The sequence below is a fragment of the Rana temporaria genome, chromosome 3, assembly GCF_905171775.1.
Source record: "Rana temporaria chromosome 3, aRanTem1.1, whole genome shotgun sequence".
Taxonomy (NCBI): Eukaryota; Metazoa; Chordata; class Amphibia; order Anura; family Ranidae; genus Rana; species Rana temporaria.
This window is the reverse complement of record NC_053491.1, coordinates 42,293,476-42,320,775: the sequence shown is the minus strand read 5'-3', so window position 1 is coordinate 42,320,775 and position 27,300 is coordinate 42,293,476. Positions and strand designations below refer to the sequence as shown.

The following is a 27,300-nucleotide window of genomic DNA, read 5'->3' as shown; positions in this document are numbered from 1 at the left end:
GCCAGGCGCGGCTTCTCAGGCATAAACGTCACAGAGCGTGACTACGAGTGAAGCCGAGCCTGGCCGAATGTACCCGAGTGTACTGCGCTCGGTATATGTCGGCGCAGGCATATATAATATATATATATATATATATCGGGTTTGACAAAATCTGGGCGCCCGCCGCGTTATCGTGGGGGCGCACAAAGACACAGGATCCTGTGTCTCCGTGTCCCGCCCCCCCCCCCCGCCGCGCCTGCCCGTAATTGAGGCCACGGCTTTGCGGGCTTCACAGAAGGAAGCATAGGCCTGCAGAATTATCGGCCGGCGCGGTGGGGGAGGGGGGTGCGCACCGAGACACAGGGTCCAATAACACTGTATGTACTGATCAGATCAGTGCCCAATAACACTGTATGTACAGACCAGATCAGTGGTGCGGGTGGGCGCGGGCCCGGCGCATGGAGACACCGTATTTGCGCAGCGGTCTTACAAGCGCACTTTTTTGGGGAAAAATACACTTTTTTTAATAAAAAAATAAGACAACAGTAAAGTTAGGCCAATTTTCTTATATTGTGAAAGATAATGTTACGCCGAGTAAATTGATACCCAACATGTCACGCTTCAAAATTGCGTCCGCTCGTGGAATGGCGACAAACTTTTACCCTTTAAAATCTCCAAACGCGACGTTTTAAAAATTCTACAGGTTGCATGTTTTGAGTTACAGAGGAGGTCTAGGGCTAGAATTATTGCTCTCGCTCTACCAATCGCGACGATACCTCACGTGTGGTTTGAAGAACTATTGATTATCTAACTCACCTGATATATTGACTTATTCATTCACATTGTGTGTTTGCATGATTATGTACTCATGTGTTTGGCCTTTTGTGTATATAGATGGGGGAGATGGGACTGGATGAGGAGGACGTTGGATGGAGGAGGATGTGGGATGGCACTCGGGTGGGGGGCCCTGGGGAATGTTGATGGTCGGGGGGGGGGGGCGCCTAAAGCTGTGTAAGGGCCCCCAAAATTTCTGATGGCTGCCCTGAATGTGGCAGCAGAGTTTGGGGGGGGAGGCAGACAAGCGGAGCTCCCCCCTCTGGGTGGCGCTCCGCTTTAAGACTGTATCTGCATTTCATGATTTGTTCCCTTTTTTTTGATGCGTTTTTCATGCGCTCCCATTGATGTCTATGTGCCATTCTGTCATTTTATGAGCCTTTATTTAATAAGAACAAAAATCAACGGTGATGTGCAGAGATCCATGGCAGAAGCATTGATCACCAATATGATGTCGGTAAACTGAAATCTAATTGGTTGCTTTAAGTTAAAGGGGTTGTAAAGGTAACATTTTTTTTTTCTAAATCGCTTCCCTTACCTTAGTGCAGTCCTCCTTCACTTACCTCATCCTTCCATTTTGCTTTTAAATGTCCTTATTTCTTCTGAGAAATCCTCACTTCCTGTTCTTCTGTCTGTAACTCCACACAGTAATGTGAGGCTTTCTCCCTGGTGTGGAGTGTCGTGCTCACCCCCTCCCTTGGACTACAGGAGAGTCAGGATGCCCACTAACACACAGCTCCTTTCTCTATCTGAAACGTAGAGAGCGTCCCGACTCTCCTGTAGTCCAAGGGAGGGGGCGAGCACAACACTCCACACCAGGGAGAAAGCCTTGCATTACTGTGTGGAGTTACAGACAGAAGAACAGGAAGTGAGGATTTCTCAGAAGAAATAAGGACATTTAAAAGCAAAATGGAAGGATGAGGTAAGTGAAGGAGGACTGCACTAAGGTAAAGGAAGTTATTTAGGGAAATAAATTGTACCTTTACAACCCCTTTAATGCATTTTACAAACATCTCTAATTACATCTCATATACTAACATTGATTGTCTGGATTATCTCCTCAGTGGACAAGGCGTGCTCCTGGAAGGAACGTTGGTGGATTTCTCTCGCCATGTTATTACAGACGCTAAAGGAAAAAAGGTGAGCAGTTATGGCGTTCAATTGGCTTAAAGAGTTAGGGCTACATTCATAAAGACTTACGACGGCGTATCAGTAGATACGCTGTCGTAAGTTCGAATCCGCGCCGTCATATCTGTAAGCGGTATGCTTAAATTGAGATACGCTTCTCTGTTGCTAAGATACGACCGGCGTAAGTCTCCTACGCCGTCGTATCTTAGCTGCATATTTACGCTGGCCGAGAATATGCAAATGATCAAGATACACCTATTCAGGAACGTACGCATGGCCGTCGCATGTAATATACGCCGTTTACGTAAGGCGTTTTTAGGCGTAAAGATAAACCACCAAAAAGATGGCGCAGCCAATGTTAAGTATGGACGTCGGGACAGCCGTCGAATTTCACTTAGTTTACGTTGTTTGGGTAAGCCGATTCAGAATGGGGCTGGGCGTAGGTTACGTTCACGTCGAAAGCAAGGAGTATTTGCGACGTGATACTGAGCATGCGCGCACATGCACCGTACGATCGGCGCTTCATTTACATGTATGGTAATGAATCGTGAATTCATTACCATACAACACGCCCCCTACCTGCCTATTTTGAATTAGGCGGGGTTTACGCCGGGCCATTTGCGCTACGCCGACGTAACTTAGGAGGCAAGTGCTTTGTGAATACAGTACTTGCCTCACTATGTTACGTTGGCTTAGTGCAAATGGGATGCGCTACGCCGACCTAAAGATAGGCGGCTGTACGTGAATCTAGCTGTTAGTTTACTTTTTCACTCCATCTGAAAAGGTGAACAAACACTCCCAGTGGTAGTGGAAGATTCGGCACGTTATAAGAGTCTCACTTCTCATGTTGGATTTCACAGCAAGCTTTGTTGGTGGAATTTAAACACGTGGGCCCTTGCAATTTATTTAAAGTGGTTATAAACCTCAGATATTAAATATGAACAAAGCATATCCCTCTATAGCAGTTGTTCTAAACTGCTGTCCACTAACAGGCCAGGTTTGCAAGATAACTGAAATCCATGACAGGTGATCTCATTTGTTGCTCAGTGTTCTATTCTGCATCTCCCCAAGGTAATACTTAAAATCTGGCCTGTTAGTGGGTCCTGAGGAAAGGAGTTGAGAACCACTGATCTATAGCGTGTACTTGTCTCAATCCAGAGCACTAAATGCCAGTTCACACTAGTGCAGTGCCAGACACTGGGTGGCACTGATGGGCATCACTGAGGCACTGGCAGGTATTACTGGTGAGGACTGATTGGCATCGTTTTTGGGCACAGATTGGCATTTGTGGGCACACATTGGCATCCCTGGTGGCCATGGGTGGCATACCTGATGGTCATCAGTGGTAGGCATCCCTGGTGGTCCTATGTGGGCATCCTCAGGGGGGCTGTGTTTATAATCAGTGCAGACCCTCCCCTATCAGGAGAGCAGCCGATCGGCTCTCCTCTAGTCGCGTCTGTTGGATGCAATTAGAGAAAAAGCCGATACACGGCTCTTCCTGTTTACACCTTGATCAGCTGCCAGAGGCTCTTTACCAAGACCAGTGTTGCGGTATGTCAGAGTAACACGCTGCACCACGGATTGCCTCGCTGCGTGCCCTCACAGGCGTGCGCCTACTCGTTATCCTAAAAGATGTCCAGAACCACCGCCCGGCCGTCAATTCTGCTATAGGCCGGGCGGGAAGTGGTTGAGGATCACACACCCTCTGGTTTCAGACAGGGCTCGACTGATTTTTATGGACCTGTGGCACATAAAAGATTACAGGTACCTTAGGTGCCTCTGGCGACTAGAAATAGGGTCCTTAGTAATAAAAAAATGTTTTTTTATAAAAATGCAATAAAACTATCCCCTATTTTGTAAACGCTATAAATTTTGCGCAAACCAACCGATAAACGCTTACTGCGATGATTTTTTTTCCCCCACAAATAGGTAGAAGAATACGTATCGGCCTAAACTGAGGGAAAAAAATGTTTTTTTATATATTTTTGGGGGATATTTATTATTGCAAAAAGTAAAAAATATAGCATTTTTTCCAAAATTGACGCTCTATTTTTGTTTATAGCGCAAAAAATAAAAACCATAGAGGTGATCAAATACCACCAAAGGAAAGCTCTATTTGTGGGAAAAAAAGGATGCCAATTTTGTTTGGGAGCCACGTTGCACGACCGCGCAATTGTCAGTTAAAGCGACGCAGTGCCGAATCGTAAAAAAGGGGCCTGGTCCTTTAGCTGCATTTTGGTCCGGGTCTTAAGTGGTTAAGCCAATATCGCACTCCTGTATATAAATATAAAGCACTTTATTCATCCAATAAAATGGTCATGGCATCCAGCGTGATGATGTCACAAGTTTCAACCAGTTGTGCGATGCTGTAGACAAATAAAATATATGTCCTTTTTTATTCCCCCACAAATAGATCTTACGTTTGGTGGTATTTGACCACCTCTGCGCTTTTTGTTTTGCGCTATAAACAAAATAAGACCTACCATTTTGAAAAAAATAAATATAGAATACGGCATAGATCCGTGTCTCAGCTTTGCAGCAACACAGGATCCAATGCCTTCCCTACTGACAGAACGGCGATCTGCCTTGTTTACATTGACAGAGCGCCGTTCTGGCTCTCTGCCTAATGATCAGATCGCATGGGCGGACATACTAGGTAAGTGTTCCTGCTCAGGAGAGCCGCCTTGCCGCCATGTATGTATATGATACAGTTGACAATCGGTAAATACGATCTGAGTATTTGTCTCCAAGTCCATTCTCAGTACAGGTATCCCGTAGTGTTCTTGCAGCCTGCTCAGCAATATGAACATCAATTACAACCACAGGCTACAAGTTCAATGTAGAGCTGCAGTTGGGAAGTCTATTATTTGATCTTGGTGTCAATTATTTACTCGCCCGGGCTCTCCTCTGCCTCTTCTGTTTATCCTCGTCCTTCCCTTTTTTTGTGGAATAAATAACTTTAATGCTGTAACTTCGGGAACATCTGAAACCCAACAGGAGTAGGATTTGACAGAGATCAAACCCGAGATTGCCTAAAACTAGTTCTGTGTTCAGAGATAAAAATACGTTCTTAAAGCCTTGGAAAAACAAGTTGTGTGGAAGCGTCTTTCGGGAAGCGTGATCGGACATCTCGCTGTGGTTTAGGACTCTGCAGGTTGACTGCCGTGTTCAATCTGGCAAAGGGTTCAACAAGCGCAGAGATAAATGTGCTTTCCGAGGCTGACACAAGTGAATGAGAATGGAGGCAGATGGATTTTCACATTTCTGATAACATGTCATTCTCACAGTGTATACGTCTTTGTAAGAAGATCTTTGAAGACATCTAGGGAGGATTATGGCAGCTGTTCTATCAAAGTATTTGATAGAAGGTGTCAGATTTGAACAAAAACATAAGCAATGAATTTGCTGTCTGGTTCACAAATAGCACACCCTCTGTGATAACGAATACTGGTGTTTATTGTTTGTTCCATTATACATGGGTCAAAATGTGCGCAAAAAAAAAACTAATACTTTTTTCTGTGGTAGATTTAACCACTTAAGGACCGCCTCCTGCACATATACGTCGGCAGAATGGCACGGCTGGGCACAAGCACGTACAGGTACGTCCTCTTTATGTGCCCAGCCGTGGGCGCGCGCCAGCGACTCGGTCCGAAGCTCCGTGACCACGGGACCCGATCGCCGCTGGAGTCCCGCGATCGGTCCCCAGAGCTGAAGAACGGGGAGAGCTGTGTGTAAACACAGCTTCCCCGTTCTTCACTGTGGCGCCGTCATTGAAACACAATCAATGAAGTCACACCTACAGTCACACCCCCTGCAGTTAGAAACACAAATTAGGTCACACTTAACCCCTTCAGCACCCCCTAGTGGTTAACTCCCAAACTGCAATTGTCATTTTCACAGTAAACAATGCATTTTTAATGATTTTTTTTTGCTGTGAAAATGACAATGGTCCCAAAAATGTGTCAAAATTGTCCGAAGTGTCAATAATGTCGCAGTCAAGAAAAAAAATCGCTGATCGCTGCCATTATTAAAACAAAAAAATTATTAATAAAAATGCAATAAAACTATCCCCTATTTGTAAACGCTATAAATTTTGCGTGAACCTATCGATAAACGCTTATTGAGATTTTTTGGGGGGGATATTTATTATAGTAAAAAATATTCATTTTTTTCAAAATGGTCGCTCTATTTTTGTTTATAGCGCAAAAAATAAAAACCGCAGAGGTGAACAAATACCACCAAAAGAAAGCTCTATTTGTGGGAAAAAAAGGACGCCAGTTTTGTTTGGGAGCCACGTCGCACGACCGCGCAATTGTCAGTTAAAGCGATGCAGTGCTGAATCGCAAAAACTGGCCAGGTCCTTTAGCTGCCTAAAGGTTCGGGTCTTAAAGCGGGGGTTTACCATATAAACAAAAAAAATGTTTTTTTTTTTTTCTTCTAGCATAAAATTAGGCATAGTAGCCTGAGCTACAGTATGCCTGTCTTGATTTTTTTAGCGCGGTACTCACAGTGCAATCGTACATTGAAGATACCGACTCCCCGCGGGGAATGGGTGTTCCTATCCAGACGGAGGATGACTGACGGCCGGCTCTGGCACGTCACGCTTCTCCGGAAATAGCCGAAATAGGCTTGGCTCTTCACGGCGCCTTCGCATAGTCTGTGCGCAGGCGCCGTGAAGAGCCGAGACCTACTCCGGCTGTCTTCGGGGAGCGTGACGTGCCAGAGCCGGCCGTCAATCATCCTCCGTCTGGATAGGAACGCCCATTCCCCGCGGGGAGTCGTAATCTTCAATGTACGATTGCACTGTGAGTACCGCGCTAAAAAAATCAAGACAGGCATACTGTAGCTCGCGCTACTATGCCTAATTTTATGCTAAAATGTTGCTATGGAGGGTGAACCACCGCTTTTAAGTGGTTAAAGCAAAACTACATTTTATTTTTTATTTTATTTTTTTTAATGTGGGTCCTCAGTTCGAATTTCGGTCACTACACTATGGGGTCTTTTTATGAAACCTTTATTAGATGAATGTCAAACTTTGCACACATTTTGGCTGTAATTTTCTCATCCCCTATGACAGCGATGGCAAACTTTGGCACCCCTGATGTTTTGGAACTACATTTTCCATGATGCTCATAGGTAGGTGAATATCATGGGAAATGTAGTTCCAAAACATCTGAGGGTGTCAAGGCTCGCCATCACTGTCCTATGATCATTGGGGGCCATCTAGTGGCCAAAATGCAGTATGTTTTCTCGTTGAGGTGTTTCAAAAACTAAACTGCATTTTGGCCACTAGGTGGAGCTCTTGATCATGGGAATGAATCTATTGGAAAAATTACAGCCAAAATGTGTGCAGCATGCATGAATGTGTGTGACATTTGTCCAACTAATGTTTTATAAACGGACCCCTATCTGTACTGAGTTTAAATTTTCTCCCTGTGCTTGTATTGATTTTTTTTTCTCTGGGTAACTCCTACAACCAAAAGACATTCTGGTGGGCTAATTGGCTCCTGTCTGAATTTGTCCTAGTTTTTGTTTGTATGTGAGATGGGGGCCTTTCATTGTAAGCCCCATGAGCCGAGTAACTGATGTAAATGTGCAGTATGTAAAGCACTGTGTAATTTGTCAGTGCTATATAAATCCCTGTAATAATATTTCCTATTGAAAAGACAAAATGCAGCTTTCCTTGAAAATCCTATGGCGCCCGACTCTTCTGGGTTGATAGAAACTCGCCTTTAGATTTTCTGCATTCAACACTTCTAGGATTGACGGATACTGGAGTCCCCCCACTGTGCCCTGTGTTTTCTTCTATTCCACGTCACTAGAGGACACAGGGCTGCAGGAAGGAAGCACAATGCACAGCAGGGGACCGTGCATCGTACTAGATGAAGTGTGCCAAATGCAGAAGGTCTTCGAGCAGGGTACGTTTTTCATCTTGGGGCCCTTTCACACGAGGCGGATCAGTAATGATCTGCCTCCGTGTGTCCGTCAGCTCAGCGGGGATTGCTCCGTAAAATCCCCGCTGAGCCGGCGGCTGACAGGGCGGTCCCTGCACACTGTGTAGGGACCGCCCTGTCTTTTCTCTGCTCTCCCCTATGGGGGGATCGGATGAACACGGACCGTGTGTCCGTGTTCATCCGATCCGCAGACGGAAGAAAAAATAGGACATTATTCCGTCTCCAAAATTGGATCTTTGCGGAGGCGGGTGATTACGGGTGTCAGCGGATGTTTATCCGCTGATGCCCACAATCACATAGGAACCAATGTATGTCCCTTTTTCATCCGCAAACGGATGGATGAAAAAGCGGACATACGGTCCGCACGTCTGAAAGGGCCCTTAGAAGAGTTTGAGGGCATGGTTTAGTATAGAGTAATGCTATACTGATACCAGTATTGGTGCTGATACCAAGCATTTGAGTTGGTATCGGTACTTGCCCTAATACTTTCAAAACCAAAACTTTGCAATATGATTTGTGTCAATACAAATTGAATGGGCGCAAATTGCACTGCAAAGAATCGCATGTTATTTCCCCCACAGCTCCTGTGTGTAGAAAGGGGTTAAAGTGCCATCTAGTGGGTAGTTTACACATTTTTAGAACTCAGTTAATATCCGGTAGCAAATCGGGGACGCTAGAGGTGCTCACAGGGCTGGAGGAGGTGTAGAGGTGGTCCGCCCCCAATCTGATATACCGTAATTTCCGTCCTATACTCGCAGTAGAGCTGCACAATTAATCGTTAAAAATTGCAATCTCGATTCAACACCCCTCACAATCTCTAATGCAAAGTTTCCTGATTCTTTCATGTAACAAGTGTAGAGACTTCTCTGCTCACTCTGGCAGTCTGCCAAGTTTTTAACAACATTGTGCTAGAAGATAAGTAGAAACATTGTAACTCTTCCTTCTTCGATCAAAGGGATAAAACTTCTGTGTGTAAATGCTGGAAGTTGAACCCCTTAAAGTCTAAACCTTTTTCTGACACTTATTTCTTACAAAGTTAAAATCAGATTTTTTTTTTGCTAGAAAATTACTTGGAACCCCCACTTTATATATATATATATATATATATATATATATATATAATTTAGCAGAGACCCTAGGGAATAAAATGGTGATTGTTTCAATATTTTATGTCGCACTGTATTTGCACAGTGGTCTTTCAAACAACATTTTTTGGGAAAAAATACACTTCAGTGAATTAAAAAAACAAAAAACGAAAATGGTAAAGTTATTTTTTTGTTTAATGTGAAATATGATGTTACGCATTGAGAATCGTGATCAATCTTCTAAGCAAATAAATAGATTCTGATTTTGGCCAGAATCGTGCAGCTCTAACTAGCAGGGTCCAGAAACTTCTCCTCCAGCCCTGTGAGCACCTCCAGCAGCCCTGATTTGCTACCAGATATGAACTGTGAGTTCTAAAAAAATGTTTTAAACTGCCCACTGGATGGCGCTCTATATATATATATCTATATATATATAATATATATATATATATAATTAAAGCGCCATCCAGTGGGCAGTTTAAAAAAAAAAGTTAGAACTCACAGTTCATATCTGGTAGCAAATCAGGGCTGCTGGAGGTGCTTATATATATATATATATATATATATATATATATATATATATATATATATATACATATATACATACATACATACATACATACATACATACATACATACATACATACATACACACACACACACACACACACACACACACACACACACACACACACACTGTGGGGGCATGCAATTGTTTGTAGTGTGAGTTGTGCTAATATATATATATATTTATTACACATATACACACACACTGTGGGGGGAATTGCATGCTATTGTTTGCAGTGTGAGTTGTGCTCATTTTTTTTTTTTTATTGAACTTTTTTTGTAGGGTATTAGGGAAATGTATGAATTCTTGCAGCATGCATAAATGTGTGCGACATTCGTCCAACAAGTGTATTAAAAATACAACGTTATCTGTATGGAGTCTCCATGCTGCTCTTGTGCGTTTGCATGCTTTACCATGCGGGTACTCCGGTCGTCTCCCACATTCCAAAGACATGCTGGAGGTTTAATTGGCTCCTCTCCTAGTATGCATGAAGGGGACTGTAAGCTCCTTGAGCACAGGGCCTGTAGTGAATGTACAGTATGTAAAGCGCTGTGTAAATTGTCTGTAATAATAATTCCTATTGAACATTCGAAATGCACTTTTCTGGGTTGAAAAAGGAAACTCCCTTACATATCTTCTGTGTTCAGCATGTCTGGGACTGTTTGATGCTCTGTGGTTTCCTCTGCTGCCCCCCCCGTCCGTCACTACAAGACACTGGCTGGAGGTAGGAACACCGTCGTATCTGTTGTTCTATCTATGCGGCTGATTCATAGAATCAGTTACGCATAGCTAGCCCTAAGATCCGACAGGTGTAATTGACCTACACCGTCGGATCTTAGGATGCAGTACCTCGGCCGCCACTGGGTGGAGTTTGCGTTGTATTCCAGCGTCGGGTATGCAAATTAGCAGTTACGGCGATCCACAAAGGTTTTTCCCGTCGTTACATCGGCGCAAGTCTTAGTTTCCCGTCGCAAAATTAGGGGTACTTTAACATGGTGTAAAATGACTTCACCATGTTAAAGTATGCCCGTCGTTCCCGCGTCGCTTTTGAATTTTTCCCGGCGTAAGTACGTTACGCACGTCGCGATTCACAAACACGTCGCGCCGCGTTAATTTCGCGCAAAGCACTTTGGGAAAATTGCGAACGGAGCATGCGCAGTACGTCCGGCGCGGGAGCGCGCCTAATTTAAATTTTTAATTGCGCCGGACGTGTTTACGATACACCACCGCAAGTTTGCGGTAAGTGCTTTGTGGATCGGGCACTAACACTGAAAACTTGCGGCGGTGTAACGGAAACGGGTTACGTTACACGGCCGCAATTCTATGTGAATCTGGCCCTTAGTACTCAGTCACCCGATGCTGAAAATATAAGCTAATTTTGAAGCAGAATTGGGCATTTTTGGCCCCAAAAAACTTTCAAAGATAAGTTCACTTTTAAAAAAAAAAAATTAAAATAAATGCACATCTTTTTGCAGGTTTAAAAAAAATGTGCATTTCTTTTCTTTTTTTTTTTTTTACTTGGAGCCTGGAAAGCATTGCACCTGTGATCAGCAGACTGGGTGCCATGCTGGACTCCAGCAGACTTGTCAGTGTATCTGTCTGCTGGTATCTCGTATGGGCAGACAGATGCATATTGACAGGAAGAATAATTGAAACTACCAGAGCGCTCAACAGGGCCCTGATAGTACATTGAATCTACAAGCTGACGACTTCAAAGGCTGTTGGGATTTGTAGTTTCCTATTCACAGAGGGCTGTGAATGAATGACGCAGGCGGGCAGAGCCCTGTACGGACCACCTTATTTTCAAACCGTGACAGCGAGCGTCTGGAGAAGATGCCTGCCCGCTGTCGCTGGGAGAGGCTGCAGCTTTGTGGACTTTTCTGTTATAAATTGTTCATTTTGCACTAAGTGGTGTGATTCCTATTTTCTCTTTTTACTTTTGTGGCGACACATATGTGCGTATGTATGATCACCTTATGTATTATTTAGCGCTGCACTTGTGAGGTTTTTACACAATATTTGTCAATTGTGGTGCTAGCAGCCCCCCCCCCCCCCCCAATTTACCAGCGCGGTAATTTCCTTTCTTTTTTAATATCGGAGCTAGAACTCTCTAATCAGTAGGAAACATGTTTTGCTGATTTGAGTTATAGGTCTGTTCCAGCATGGGGCATGTCGGACCTCTGCAGAGAGACAGCTGCTGCCACATAGAGAGAAAGGATCCTTCTTCAGCATGCTGGCAATGGACAGGCTTTTCTGCTTGGGCTGTGGCTGCTTTCTAAAGAAAATGGAACTGCAAAACACCTTTTGATGTAACCGCGATGACCGCTTTTAGCGGATTTAAGCTGAAAGCTAAGTTGGGCTTTCATTTTTTTTTTTTAAAGATTGTAAATGCATATTTTTTTTCTTTAAAATGAACATGTCATACTTCCCTGCTCTGTGTAATAATTTTGCACAGAGCAGCCCTGATCCTCCTCTTCTCAGGTCCCCCGCCGGTGCTTCTAACTCCTCCTGCTGAGTGCCCCTATAGCAGGCCGCTTGCTATGGGGGCACTCATGTGGTCTGGCTCTTTGTGCCCGGCCCCCCTGCTCCCTCCTCACTGGTTATCTCTGAGCCAATGAGGAGAGCGAGGAGAGAGCCGAGGCTCTCATGCATATCGCTGGATTGAAATCGGGCTTGGGTATTTATAAGGCAAAGTGTGTGTGTGTGTGTGTGTGTGTGTGTGTGTGTGTGTGTGTGTTTTTTTTTTTTTTACTTTAATGCAGAGAATGAAAGGCCTTTAGAATAACTTAAATTGTATATTTAGCAAAAAAAATAAAAAATTTAATTTTTTTTTTTTCATTTTTTTTTTTTTAGGAACGGTGGTATATTGTCTACCTGAAACCTAGCAGAATACATCGAAGGAAGTTTGACAGTAAAGGAAATGAAATTGAGCCCAACTTCAGCGACACAAAGAAAGTGAACACCGGCTTCCTCATGTCTTCTTTCAGTAGGTGTTACATTTTATTAGGTTTGAACAAATTTCCTTTTGTTCTTACTGTTACTATAAATTTTCTCCTTTTAAACCAGGGATCTTCAAACTACGGCCCTCCAGCTGTTGCGGAACTGCAAGTCCCATGAGGCATTGTAAAACTCTGACATTCACAGACCTGACTAGGCATGATGGGAATTGTAGTTCCTGAACAACTGGAGGGCCATAGTTTAACCACTTAACGCCCGCCGCACGCCTATTTACGTCCACAGAATGGCACGTACAGGCAGATGGGCGTATATATACGTCCCCGCCTTCTAGCGGGTCGGGGGTCCGATCGGGACCCCCTCAGCTGCGTGCGGCCGGCGGATTCCCGCGGGGAGCGATCCGGGACGACGGCGCGGCTATTCGTTTATAGCCGCCCCGTCGCGATCGCTCCCCGGAGCTGAAGAACGGGGAGAGCCGTATGTAAACACGACTTCCCCGTGCTTCACTGTGGCGGCTGCATCGATCGAGTGATCCCTTTTATAGGGAGACTCGATCGATGACGTCATTCCTACAGCCACACCCCCCTACAGTTGTAAACACACACTAGGTGAACCCTAACTCCTACAGCGCCCCCTTGTGGTTAACTCCCAAACTGCAACTGTCATTTTCACAATAAACAATGCAATCTAAATGCATTTTTTGCTGTGAAAATTACAATGGTCCCAAAAATTTGTCAAAATTGTCCGAAGTGTCCGCCATAATGTCGCAGTCACGAAAAAAATCGCTGATCGCCGCCATTAGTAGTAAAAAAAAAATAATTAATAAAAATGCAAAAAAACTATCCCCTATTTTGTAAACGCTATAAATTTTGCGCAAACCAATCGATAAACACTTATTGCGATTTTTTTTTTACCAAAAATAGGTAGAAGAATACGTATCGGCCTAAACTGAGAAAAAACATTTTCTTTTATATATGTTTTTGGGGGATATTTATTATAGCAAAAAGTAAAAAATATTGCATTTTTTTCAAAATTGACGCTCTATTTTTGTTTATAGCGCAAAAAATTCAAACCGCAGAGGTGATCAAATACCACCAAAAGAAAGCTCTATTTGTGGGGAAAAAAAGACGCCAATTTTGTTTGGGAGCCACGTCGCACGACCGCGCAATTGTCTGTTAAAGCGACACAGTGCCGAATCGCAAAACCTGGCCTGGGCATTTAGCAACAAAATGGTCCGGGGCTTAAGTGGTTAAGGACCCCTGTTTTAAACGGTTGGCACTAATATATATATATATATACGTACGTACGTGTGTGTGTGTGTGTGTGTGTGTGTAATAAATATATATTAACAGTTTAAAACAGGGGGCCTCAAACTATGGCCCTCCAGGAACTAAAATTCTCGTCATGTCTGTGAATGTCAGAGTTTTACAATGCCTCATGGGACTTGTAGTTCCGCAACAGCTGGAGGGCCATAGTTTGAGGACCCCTGTTTTAAACTGTTGGCGCTAATATATCTATATCTCTATATCTCCTGTATATTAACTCTATCAGGGAGTGTTTGTTGACATTGTTCACATGCTAATTCTACATTTTACGCATGCAGGTAGCTATTTGTTTTTACCGGCAGTAAGCTGCGGTGAGGGGGGCGGTGTTATGCAGCTTTTTTTTTTCTTAACTTTATTTGAAGCGTCACAAAGTGACACTTTATTTATGCCCTCACACACCACGATGGCGTTATGTGCTGCCTTCTTGTGCGCTGCAATAAAATGCTACGTCTGCCTTTTACCATAACTTACCGCTCCTCCTGGCTGTGTTGCAGTGTGAACAGGGCACATAGGAAACCATTATTTTTCTGTGTGCCTTGCGGTTATTGGTGCTTATACAGTGCAAAAGAGCGCCAGCCGCTGCAATGTGTAAGCAAATCCTGTTTGTTTTTGTTGGACGCTCTGGATTGTTAGTTTGCCAGATTGGCTGGTATGGTGAGCTGCTTAACCACCTCTTTCTCATTGCAGAAAAAAAACACTCCAACCCAAAAACTGAACTAAGCACAGAATTCTTGTGTTGCAGAGCTTTCCAAATTGTACAAATGTGGTGTTTATGGTCAGCAAAGCCAATCTTGTAGAATCAAGAAATTTCTCATTCTACAATAAAAAAAAAAAAAACAAATTATAAAATGAAATAAAGTTGCAGTCCCCTCCAATGTTACATATGATACCATCATATATATTATTATATAGCGCCAACAGTTAACGCAGCGCTTTACAATATAAAAGGGAGACAATACAGATACAATAAAATACAAGAGGATTAAGAGGGCCCTGCTCAGAAGAGCTTACAATCTAATGAGGTGGGGCAGGTGGTACAAAAGGTTGTAACTGTGGGGAATGAGCTGATGGAAGTGGTAAAAGATTAGTTGGGGACGTGATAGGCTTCCCTGAAGAGATGAGTTTTCAGGGATCGCCTGAAGGTAGCAAGAGTAGGGGATAGCCGGACAGGTTAAGGTAGTGAGTTTCAGAGGATGGGAGAGGCTCTGGAGAAATCCTGGAGACGAGCATGGGAGGAAGAGACAAGAGAGCTTGACAGTAGGAGGTCTTGAGAAGATCGGAGAGGACGGTTTGGGATATGTTTGGAGACAAGATTGGTGATGTAGCTCGGGGCAGAGTTGTGGATGGCTTTGTAGGTTGTGGTTAGTATTTTTAATTTAATTCGCTGGGTGATAGGAAGCCAGTGTAGCGATTGGAGGAGAGGTTTGGCAGACACTGAGCGGTTGGTAAGCTGGATAAGTCTGGCAGCAGCATTCATAATAGACTGAAGAGGGGATAGCCTATAGAGAGGCAGGCCAATAAGAAGGGAGTTGCAATAGTCAAGGCGAGAGATAACAAGGGAGTGAATGAGGAGTTTGGTGGTTTCATTTGTTAGAAATGTATGATGCATATACTCATAGAAAACCTAGAATACACTACAGAAGTAATAAAACATCCAATGAAATACATCCCACCCACTACCATCAATTTCCATAATTAAAGTGGGGGTTCACCCTATCAACGAAATTTTTTATTTTTTTTTCTTTTACCATAAAATCAGGCATTGTAGCGCGAGCTACAGTATGCCTGTCCCGATTTTTTTACCCCCGTACTCACCTTGTAACCGTAGATCGAAGATACCGGGGAATGGGCGTGCCTATGGAGACGGAGGATGATTGACGGCCGGCTCTGGCGCGTCACGCTTCTCCGGAAATAGCCGAAATAGGCTTGGCTCTTCACGGCGCCTGCGCATAGCCTGTGCGCAGGCGCCGTGAAGAGCCGAGACCTACTCCGGCTGTCTTCGGGGAGAGTGACGTGCCAGGGCCGGCCGTCAATCATCCTCCCTCTCCATAGGCACGCCCATTCCCCGCGGGAGCCGAAATCTACGATGTCCGATTACAAGGTGAGTCCGGGGTTAAAAAAATCGGGACAGGCATACTGTAGCTCGCGCTACAATGCCTGTCTCGATGGTAAAATCAAGTCAGTGAGGGTGAACTACCGCTTTAATAATAGCTAAAAAAGAGGAGTAAAACGAAACAAACTTTTCCCAACTGTCCTTAGTGTCGTGATCCGTAAAACAAATTGGACACCTTCACTTAAAGCAGAACTTCACCCTAAATGGGAAGTTCCACTTTATTCCCCCCGCCCTCCTCTTCTTTTGGAACTTGACAGGTACCCGCTCCCGCTTGGATCGTCTAAGTCAGGGGTCTCCAAACTTTTAAAACAAAGGGCCAGTTTAGTGTCCCTTCAGACTTTACGGGGGCCGAACTGTGGCCAGTGTGAGTAGAAAATGTCCCGGCATCAGTGGGAGTAAACATTGCTCCATCATTAGTTTTAACATTTTTGGTTTTAGCAGGAAGAATATGGTTGGTATCAAATGGAAGGAATAGTGCCCCGTCGATGGTGTCAGTGGGAGGAATAGTGCACCATGGTTGGTATCAATGGAGGCAATGGTGCCCCTTTAACATTGTTAGTGGGAGGAATAGTGCCCCATCATTGGTTTCAGCAGTAGGAGTAGTACTCCCTCAACGGTGTCAGTGGGGGAATAGTGTCCCATTAATGGTGTCAGTGGGAGAAATGGTGCCTCATCCTTGGTGTCAGTTGGAGGAATAATGTCCCAAGGACTGGATAGAGGCAAGCAAAGGGCCGCGTCTGGTCTAGGTCAGTGGTCTCCAAACTGCTGCCCGGGACCAGATGCGGCACTTGCTTACTTTAATCCGACCCTTAGGGCACTGTTTCATCCACTGATACCAACAATGGGGAATTATTCCTCCCACTGACCCCAATGAAGCGACTCAATTCCTCCCAATGACCCCAGCGATGGGGCACAATTCCTCCCCAGTGAACACCAACAATGGGGCCCAGCGACCCCCAACGACGGTGCACAGTTCCTTCCAGTGACAACAACAATGGGGCCCAGTAACCCCAACAACGAAGCACAATTTCTCCGACTGACACCACTGATGTGGCAAAATTACTTCCACTGAAACAATTATTTATGTCCCACTGACATTGGGACCTTTTCTACTCCCAATGACCACAGTCCGGCCCCCCTAGTTTGAAGGCCAGTGAACTGACTCTTTGTTTAGAAAGTTTGGAGACCCTGGTCTCGGTAATCCAATCGTAAGTTCCCCGCAACGTTCTGGGACACATCACAAGTCCCAAAAGGCAGCTGGAACTTGAGGCACAGCGTGGCGGGAAGCTGCAAGGAGCCACAGCTGTCTTCCTACAGTTAACATGCCGACGCTGGGGACCTGAAGAACTGGGTCAGGTGAGGTCGGTGCTTGGTCCGTGGACAGGTGGGTGTCTTTTTATTAAAAGTCAGAAGCTAGAGTATTGGTAGCTGCTGACTTTTACTTTTCAAAAACAAACAGAAATTCCCAGCTCACTTACCGGCCAGCCTGCAACAAACCAAACTGATCCAGTTCACATTAAAAACAAAAGTTTTAGTTTGCACGCATTTGCAAATACATGGGTAAGCTGCAGCTTCCACGTCAGCACCTCAGTGTACTGCAGTCCTAACGCTATAATTGTGAGAGTCTCCCAAGTTGAAGCACATACGTAATAATAGATTGGGGGAGGTATGCCTAGATTATAGGGGCGCACTGGACACTCAGCAAAAGCACAATGGCAGCGAAGGTGGGCAAAGCTTCCCCTCACGCGCAACCACCCCAACATTTAAGTAACCTTTGCAGCAAGGAGCACATGGAAGGTTGACGCTTGCCAAAAAACAAACAAAATTTCCCAGCTCGCTTGCCGGCCTGCAACCAACTAAATTGACCCGTCTAACAGTACATGTTAAAACAAGGGGCTGGATTCAGATACAATGGTGTATCTATCCGCCCGGCGTAACGTATCTCAGATACATTACGCCACCATAATTTAGGGCGCAAGTTCTGTATTCAGAAACAACTTGCGCCCTTAGTTATGGCGGCGTAACGTATCTGTGTATCTGTGTCGGCGTAAGCCCGCCTAATTCAAATGTGGATGATGTGGGCGTGTTTTATGTATATTAACTGTGACCCCGCGTAGTTGACGTTTTTTACGAACGGCGCATGCGTCGTTCGTGGAAAAATCCCAGTGCGCATTCTCGAAATTCCACCGCAAAGCGTCATTGCTTTTGACGTGAACGTAAATTACGTCCAGCCCTATTCGAGAACGACTTGCGCAAACGACGTAAAATTTTCAAAACTCAACGTGGGGGACGACGGCCATACTTAACATAGGATATGCCTCATATAGCAGGGGTAACTATACGCCTAAAAAAGCCTAACGTAAACGACGTAAAAAAATGCGCCGGACGTACGTTTCTGAATCAGCGTATATACCTAATTAGCATATTCCTCGCGTAAATATACGGAAGCGCCACCTAGCGGCCAGCGTAAATATGCAGCCTAAGATACGACGGTGTGAGACACTTACGCCGGTCGGATCTCAGGGAAATTATGGCGTATCTAGCTTTCTGAATACAGAAAGAAGATACGCCGGCGCTTCGTAGCACTTACGCGGCGTATCAATAGATACGCCGGCGTAAAGGCTATCTGAATCCGGGCCAAGGGGTTTAATTTGCACACATTTGAAAATGTATGCGTATGCTGTAGCGCCACCTGAATAACAATGCAGCTTTTTGTTATTTTTTCACGTGTTGGCCTGGCTATTCTTAGCTGCTGTGTTGTAGAAAAAAAGTCCACTTACAGATCACAGTAGCGCAAGAGACAGATTATTGCGACTGTGTAATCTATAAGTACAATATTAAATGCCTTTTTTTTTTTTTTTTTTTATGGAAGTTGTGTAAGTTGACAATTGATGCACTTGCAAAAGAAGGCTGGGTTCACACCGCTCCAAAGCAGCATGCGAGATCCTATGCACTGGTGTAAAAACCCGGATGCCTGCCTAGACCCGCAGCCAAGTGATCCGTGAGAAATTTAGAAGGTAGCGGCACATCCAGGAAATAAAACCAGTACTTTATTGAAAATCCATAAACGGATGAAACGTGACACACGTAAGGTCCACAGATGCTCAGTAGATGTTTCACACTCTCGTGCTTACTCGTTACCAATTGATGCACTAATCACTGTGCTGCTTCTCCTTTCACTGTCCATTCACAGGCTGGAGTGGATCCAGGATAACCTGGGCTAAGAGAGAGAGTGGCCAGAATAAATGCCATATGTGCATGAACGTGGCTTATTCTTATTTTCAGAAGCCTGTGTGCATGACACCGAAAAGGTTATTATTGATGATAAATTGCATTTCTTTGTCACCAGAGGTGGAAGCAAAAGGTGAAACTGACAAACTCTCAATAGAAGAGCTGAAGAGTCTCATCAACAAAGAGGAGCTAACAAGAATTAGTGATAAATTCCTTCCCAAGGACACCGTGGCCTTTTGGCTCCCAGAAGCCGAGGTGGAGAAAACTGAACTGGAGATCGGGGAGCAATTACGGGTGAAGACAATCGGCGACGGACCGTTTTTATGTAGGTATTTTAATTTTCTTTTCTTTGTGCAATGACATTAAAGTAATTTTGTAAAGGTTTTTTTTATTTTTTTATTACAAACATGTCCTACTTACCTGCTCTGTGCAAGGGTTTTACACAGAACAGCCCTGATTCTCCTTTTCTGGGGTGCCCTGGCAGAGAGCCGCTTTTACATTGACGCAGACAGCAGGACTCAGCCCCGCCCCCGGCTCCCGTGTCACTGGATTTAATTGACAGCAGCAGGAGCCAATGGTATACACACACACTAGTGTCTTTATTAAACCTTCCCAACTATGTAACAAGTGGTGGCACGTCCATTAGGGGTGCATGGGTGCCACCCCCCCCCCCCCATCCATGCGTCCGACGCCCAAATCTGCATGAAGGGCGCCAGACGCATGCATTCCAATGGGAGGGGGGGGGGGGTTGGGGTTTTGAAGCATGTGATTAGAATCGTATGCTCTTGTAGCTATTGTCACACTGATCCTCCTCCTGGCCAATCGGGAAGCGGGTCACCCGAGACCTGTCACCCGATTGACTGCCTGCCCGCAACCTAGATGGGGAAAGTGCGGGGCTAAATGAGCAGCCGACCGCGAGACCCCCCTGCCACTTCATATTGATGGAGTCCCCCTTTCAGTTCGGAAGCCTTCCCCCATCGCATCAGAATTCGCCCCCTTCACATCCGAGTCCCCCCTTTCACATCTAAAGCTCCCCCTCTTCGCTTCGATTCACTTCACTTAAAAATCCCCCCCTGTACACCAGAAGCCGCCCCCCCCCATCACTTTCACAGACCTCCCTAAATTTAGGGTTTCTATCAGAGCCCCCCCCCCCCCCCCCCCCCGCTTAAGGGTTCCTATCAGAAGTGATCTGAGTCGTCAGTCTGATGCCCCGTACACACGATCACTTTTTGTGATGAAAAAAAATTTAAAACGTCATTTAAAATGATCGTGTGTGGGCTTCACATCATTTTTTGTCTTCTGAAAAACGACAAAAAAAAAATTCGAACATGCTTCAATTTTTTATGTCATTTTTTGTGTCATAAAAAATGATCGTGTGTGGGCAAAAACGACGTTTTAAACCCGCACATGCCCAGAAGCAAGTTATGAGACGGGAGGTAAAACTACCGTTCATAATGGAGTAAGCACATTCATCACGCTGTAACAGACAAAAAAGCACGAATCGTCTTTTACTAACAAGTAACCAGCTAAAAGCAGCCTCAAGGCGAATAGAACTTCCCCTTTAGAGTGCCGTCGCTTTGTTCATCATTTTTCAAAAACTTTGGTGTGTGTGGGCAATATTATTTTTAATGATGAAGTTGGAAAAATTTCCTTTTTTTTTTTTTCATCGCAAAAAGTGATCGTGTGTACGGGGCATCAGGATATGCCACTGACCCTAGCTGCCGGCCAGTAAAAATGTAATGGCGGGCTGTATATGACCTGCAGGCCGTAGTTGGGAAACCACTGCTCTAAAGGAGTAAACAACTTGTTGTGTAAGCCTATTATAACATCTACTTTGATTAATCTTTTGTGTTTTCTCTTTTAGTTTCTTTAGCAAAAGTTGACGGTGGTACGGTGACCAAGTGCAATTTTGCTGGTGATTCTCAAACTGGAGCATCTTGGACAGACAACATTATGGCCAACAAATCTCACAGCAGTGCACCTGTTCCTGAAGCTCGGGGCCAAGGCGATGGTGCAGAAGATGATGAATGGGTATGACAATTGCCAGTATTGATTACAATAAGCCGCCCATATCCACCTATATTGTACTCAGAACAAGGGAGATTTAAAGTGGTTGTAAACCCACTTTTTTGACTTTTACCTACAGGTAAGCCTATAACAAGGCTTACCTGTAGATAAGGAGAATATCTCCTAAACCTGCACGGTTTAGGAGATATTCCCCTCGCAATGCGGTGCATGCGCAGGGGGGATCTACGGCGAAAGGACCGGCAGCCGCCGGACCTTGCCGAGTTTTAAATCTCCCGCGCGCACGCGCGGGAGTGACGTCATCGCCGCTCCAGCCAATCACAGCGCTGGAGCGGCGATACCCGGAAGACACGCCGAGGCAAGATGAAATCTCGCTCGGTGTGGACCAGGTAAGTGCTACACACCTCGTTCCGAGGTAAGTATTTCATAATGAGCTAATATGCGGTGCATATTAGCTCATTATGACTTTTGCCTTACAGGAGGTTTATTAGTCAAACCTGACTTCTTCCAGAAAGTTGGCTTTTGGTCCTGCCACTCCTACTTCCCCAATTTCACTAGCCAGGCAGGAGGGGCCCTCTTTCTAGGTAAAACCAAGATTTGCCTATTAGAGCCTCGGAGGTACTCCAGTACTAATACGTAATTAGCAGTGCCACTGTTTTGGAACTTCAGCTCAATACTGGATGTAAATCTGACCATGTATGCTTAGTTGCAGGCTTACACTGTGATCACATAAGGGCTACTTTGCTAGCACACTGTGGATCTCTTTTTAGATCTAGTACCTGTCTATATATTTGGTATATCCAGAAGATCAGACAGTCTGTTGTTCCTTGCAGCGATAATGCCAAAAGCATGCATGGTTTTTGTATCTATATCCAATATAATGAGTGCCAGATAGGTGCTACTTTTTATGTACTCTAGACCAGTGGTCATCAACCCTGTCCTGCAGGGCCCACTAACAGGCCAGGTTTTATGTATTACCTTAGGGAGATGCAGTCTAGAATACTGCAATCACTGAGAATCAAATGATATCAGCTGTGATGTATTTCAGTTATCTTGCAAACCTGGCCTGTTAGTGGGCCCTGCAGGACAGGGTTGATGACCACTGCTCTAGACTAAAGCTGGCCATAGTGATGAAGAAAGGAAATCTGAACAGCAGCATTCCAATTCAAATGCCTTTATTGTGAAAAGTAACAATTTCATGACCGTGGCAGGGTACAGGATGAATAGCTGACGCGTTTCACGCTCAATAGTGCTTAATCATAGCTATGATTAAGCACTATTGAGTGTGAAACACGTTAGCTATTCATTCTGTACCCTGCTGCTGTCATGAACTTTTGTTACTTTTCACAATAAATGCGTTTGAAGTGGAGTGCTGCTGTTCAGATTTCCCTTCTTCATCACTACATGTTGAGCCTGCATCTGCTGCTTCCAATTTGAGGAGGGTGTTGCCTTCAACACGCCTATCTTGAGCGGTAGCCATATCTTCTCCAAGACCCCTTTCACACTGATGCGTCGGCAGTAAAGCGCCGCTGTTTTTCACGACACTTTACTGTTGTTTATGCGGAAGTATTGGGCTGCTAGCAGGGCGCTTTTAACCTCCGCTAGCGGCCACAAAAAAGGGTTAAAACCACCCATAAAGCGCCGCTGCAGTGACGCTTTGCTGGCGGGGCTGCCCATTCATTTCAATGGGCAGGGGCGCTTTAGGAGCAGTGTATTCACTGCTCCTACAGCGCCTCAAAGATGCGGCTAGCAGGACTTTTTTTACCGGCCTGCCAGTGCACCGCTCCAGTGTGAAAGCACTCAGGCACTCTTTCCGGACGCTTTGCAGGTGCTATTTTTTAAGCGCATCAGTGTGAAAGCAGTCTAAAGCTGGCCGTAGATAGCTGGATATTGGTCTGGTTCAGCAGGGAGTGTCCACATTTCAATCCATCCATGATCAATCTAATGATCGACTTCTCACAAATGGGCTTGTTGTAAAATTTTTGTTCGACCAGTGCTGCAGCCAATTGGCTGAGGCGCTGATCGGTGTATTCTGACAGCAGAGGAGTCCCCACAGAATACAGCAACACAGCGGAGAGGATTCTCCCATGCAACTTGATTGATTGTGTGGATGGGGGAATCTGATCCCCAACAACCCCCCCCCCCCTTTTTTTTTTTCAGCATGCTGGCTGATCCAAAAAGAAACACTGATTCATGCATGGACAGCCTTCGGCCACCTTTTGCAATACATTAATAAATGCGACCACATTGAATTTAAAAACTAAAGTATATTTATTAACTCTTTGCACTTAAAACTGCAAAGTAAATTATACCCTTGATCAGTGGTTCAGATTACTTCAGCTGCAGGTTTGTACTGATGTACCAACCTTCGGTCATGGAGCTGGAGGAAGTATAAATGGATAACAAGTCCCTCTGAGGCGGGTCTCTGTGAAGGGATGACGCGGTGGACCTCTGCACAGTCACACTGAATAAAAAAAAAACAGGGACCCTTGGAGAGAGGAACCCCCATATTCAGTTACAGTAGATGGGGGTGGTTGGGGGGGCTGCAGATGTTGAAAATGTGTTGGGTTAAGCCCTAAATATAATACATGGTCACAAAGGTTGACTTGGCTTTTAAATCTGTTTTATCCACCTATTTAAGTTGGACAATATATTTTTAACCCATGATTTGCAATTTGAGTAATTATTATTTTAATTTTTTTTATTGTTTATAGGATAATTGAGGACGTGGATTTTATTCCTGCTGACATTCCTCGGACCAAGTTACCACAACAAGAGACTCAAAGCACTCCCATATGGAAAAAGTAGATACCTTATTGAATGTCGGTTGCAAGTCTGAGCCCTGGTTCACACTGAATGCCATTTTGACATCATGCTAATTCACTTAAAGTAGAAAGATTTCAAAGCCGCAGGTCAGTTCGATTTCAAGTGCGACTTGCCTGACATCTGCAACTTTATGCACAGATGTTTAGGCAAGTCGCACCTGAAATCACAAAAAATATTGCGGAACCTTTTTTTTTTTCCAAATCGGTGCGGCACTGCAAAGTCGAATGGTTCTATTGCCGACAATAGGGGGCAACTCTTCATGCAGTTCCAAATCGCATGGCAAGTAGCACCGGTGTGAACTGAGGCTGAAGCATCCTGTCTGATTTAAGTGTATAACAGTTTGTAGGATTTCTACAAATGCTGACAGCTTGTAGACTAAGCCCTGGTTCACACTGGTGCGATTTGACATGTCAGATCGGCGGCATTTGCTGGCAATGGCACCGTCCTAATCGTTGCGACGCCACATCTGCGGCGCTGCACTGATTTCAAAAAGTAGTTTCTGTACTGCTTTTTGCGATTTTGACCCACGATTTACATTGACATCTGTATAGAAACTGCACAGATGTCTCTGTATTTGTGGCCGAAATCGGGACTGACAAGCGGGAGTGAAATCGTGCGAGTTCAGCTTCATTCCCGCAGCCCAGTGTGAACCTGGGCTAAAGCTCATACAATCATGATACATGCGATTTACCTTCTGTTAACACTAAAGTCTATAAACATCTGGCCACTGATTTCTTTAACATGTCTGTAGTAAAGCTTGATTTGTATGCCTGTATTTTTCCCTGCACATTGGTATGGCCTAAACAGAGTATATCAGTATAAATAACATGGGAACTGATTTGTTGCATATATTTGTATGCTGGTTATTGTACACCAAAAGGGGCTTTTTTTTCATTCTAATAAAATTAGACCTCAGCTTATGTACTCCTCCTTTGCTAATGATGGGTCCTGTATATCAGATTTTGTTGGTGGGTTGAATCTGCCCTTTCAGATATAGTGGCTGTCATGGAGCACCTTTTAATATCTGCATGTTCATTGGTTCAGCCCAGAGTTCACCCTTTAGACCTCATTCACCTACCCCCAGAAAGTGTGCGTTTTGGACAGCTGACAAATTGGGACCAGAGGCTGTGTCCCAATAGACATGAATGGGAATGCCTGCACACAAATGCCTGTGTAGATGAAGACTACCTATAGGTGTATACATAGGAACACCTGTGTGAATGAGGCCTTAAAGCGGTACTGAAACGCCAACTGCAATTTTAATATCAATGACATGGTCACTGAGAGGTGCCTTCGTTTTTTTTTTTGTTTTTTTTAGGGGAGAGGGGGTGGTCGCTATTACCAATACCCATGGTGTAGTAAATCTTATTCCTATTCGAATGCAGTAGTTCCTTTTTTTTTTTTTTTTTTTTAGTCTGAGCTGCAGTGAAATGTATTCAGAAAGGCAGGATGGTTTGTCTTTTATGTATCGTATATTGGAACTCTCTGTATAAGTACGTTCAAATCATTTGTGTGTACCAAAATATACTCATTTAATGATGTACTTTTATATGTGATTGTATATTTTTTATAAAAATCAATAAAGACCTTGCAGCTTAAAAAAAAAATTAAAACGATTCTGCAAGGGTGTTGGTAAACCCCAATTTTTTGGGTTTTGTTTGCATTTCTTTAGCTTTATGATCTCTTCCTATGTGCTGAAGATTGCCACCATCATCAGGACGGGATGGTCCCGTGCCACTGCCAGAACAAAGCGCTGTATACTGTAAGTAACTGATGCTACATGCAGTTTATACTAGGGATCGAACGATTATCGGCAGCCGATATTCACTTTTTTAGAAGTATCAGTCAAAAAAGTGACCGATCTTACTTGTATTGCTTCAAGGGGTTTTGCTGCACCCCGGTACCGTTGTTTAGAGCGGACGGACGGCTTTATTGTAATAACAACCAATGCGGCTCAGCAGCCGCTCGGATGTTATTGCAAGCAGTGGGAGGGGACGTTTCTGCCTGCCTTCTGCCGCTCGCCCGTGCTCTCCCATCCCACCAGGAGTTCCGAACCACCAGCCATCACGTCCACCGGCTGGCCGAAGACCCAAACAAAACCGATGCTTCCTTCAGGCCGCGGATCTAGTAATCTGGAAGCAATGTCATGACATCACTTCCTGGGTTACTGGCATCTTAAAGGCACTTGTTTTAAAAATAAAGTATTAAAAAAACATTGATTTTGACACTTTGAAGTGCAGAGTACTCCATAAAGAGTACCTGTCGCATGCCTATTACTGTCACAAGGAATGTTTACATTCCTTGTGACAGCAATAACGGTGATAAAAAACAAAAACTTAAAAATTACAGTGTAAAAATTAATATTTTTAAATGTACAAAATATTGGCAGGAGAGGTGGCTGAGCTATCTGTATTGTCTCGGCACCAACATTTTTTTTTATTGCTCGATCCCTACTTTATACCATGCTGACAGCGGGCACATCTGTTAGTGAAGGAAAGCAGTCGTTTGGACCAGCTTGGTCCAAACAAACTATTTTTAAAATAAAATCAAACTTGGAATAAAGCTTTAAAGTGTAATTAAAAATACCTTGGTTCTACCGGTCTGACGCCTGCGAAGTCCCTTGCCGGTGCCAGCATCTCCTCCCTAGCTCAGTCCAAATTTTGTATCCTGAATGGCTGACGTGGGATGACGTCTCTTCTGCAGATGCCCAGCAGTGCAGTCGCCCTGGCACACAAGTGGTGTGCCGGAATGTAAACTGAGCTGCACATGCTCAGCCCAGTGAACATTCTACAGGAGATTGTGATCAGACAGGCAAGGCTAAGTTTTAGACGTGCCGCTGAGAGGCACTAAAAATGCTCCGTTGCGAATGGCAGCATACAGGGCTGTTTACATGCTGTGGTCGCTATGCTTCACTTTGTGCCTATGGCAAAATCTACTCAACATATCGCGATCGGCGGGCAACAAGTCCACAAACTACAGCCCATTTGAGCCAATGGGGAAGCGACGCAGACTGTTGGGGCGGTCCAGAAGCGGTTAGCACCATTTTTCCCCCATAGTCATTTACTGCAGTGGGGCGACCATACCTGTATGTGATTTTGCTCTTCCTGGCACAGACACAGCAGGACCCAATCAGCGGGTCCGGCAGACCCCATGTCCGCCTGGGCCCACTGATCATTCCCGGGGCAGACAGAACATCAGTCTGCGTATATAAACAAGGCAGATTGCTGTTCTGTCACAGGAGTAGACAGAGATTTAAACTCTTAGAAGACAGAGAACA

General features: G+C 44.6%; 1 protein-coding gene across 1 annotated transcript in view; it reads left to right on the top strand.

Moving 5' to 3' along the window:
• The window catches only part of ARPIN (actin related protein 2/3 complex inhibitor), a 25,705-nt gene extending 1,230 nt beyond the window's left edge, over window positions 1-24,475 (top strand). Inside the window, exons 2-6 of the mRNA XM_040342457.1 lie at window positions 1,878-1,953; window positions 12,402-12,534; window positions 19,291-19,497; window positions 21,037-21,203; window positions 23,912-24,475. Of these exons, the coding sequence (XP_040198391.1) occupies window positions 1,878-1,953; window positions 12,402-12,534; window positions 19,291-19,497; window positions 21,037-21,203; window positions 23,912-23,920 (592 nt within the window). The 3' untranslated portion in view covers window positions 23,921-24,475. The remainder of the gene's footprint in view (window positions 1-1,877; window positions 1,954-12,401; window positions 12,535-19,290; window positions 19,498-21,036; window positions 21,204-23,911) is intronic.
• The last annotated feature ends 2,825 nt before the right edge of the window (window positions 24,476-27,300 follow it).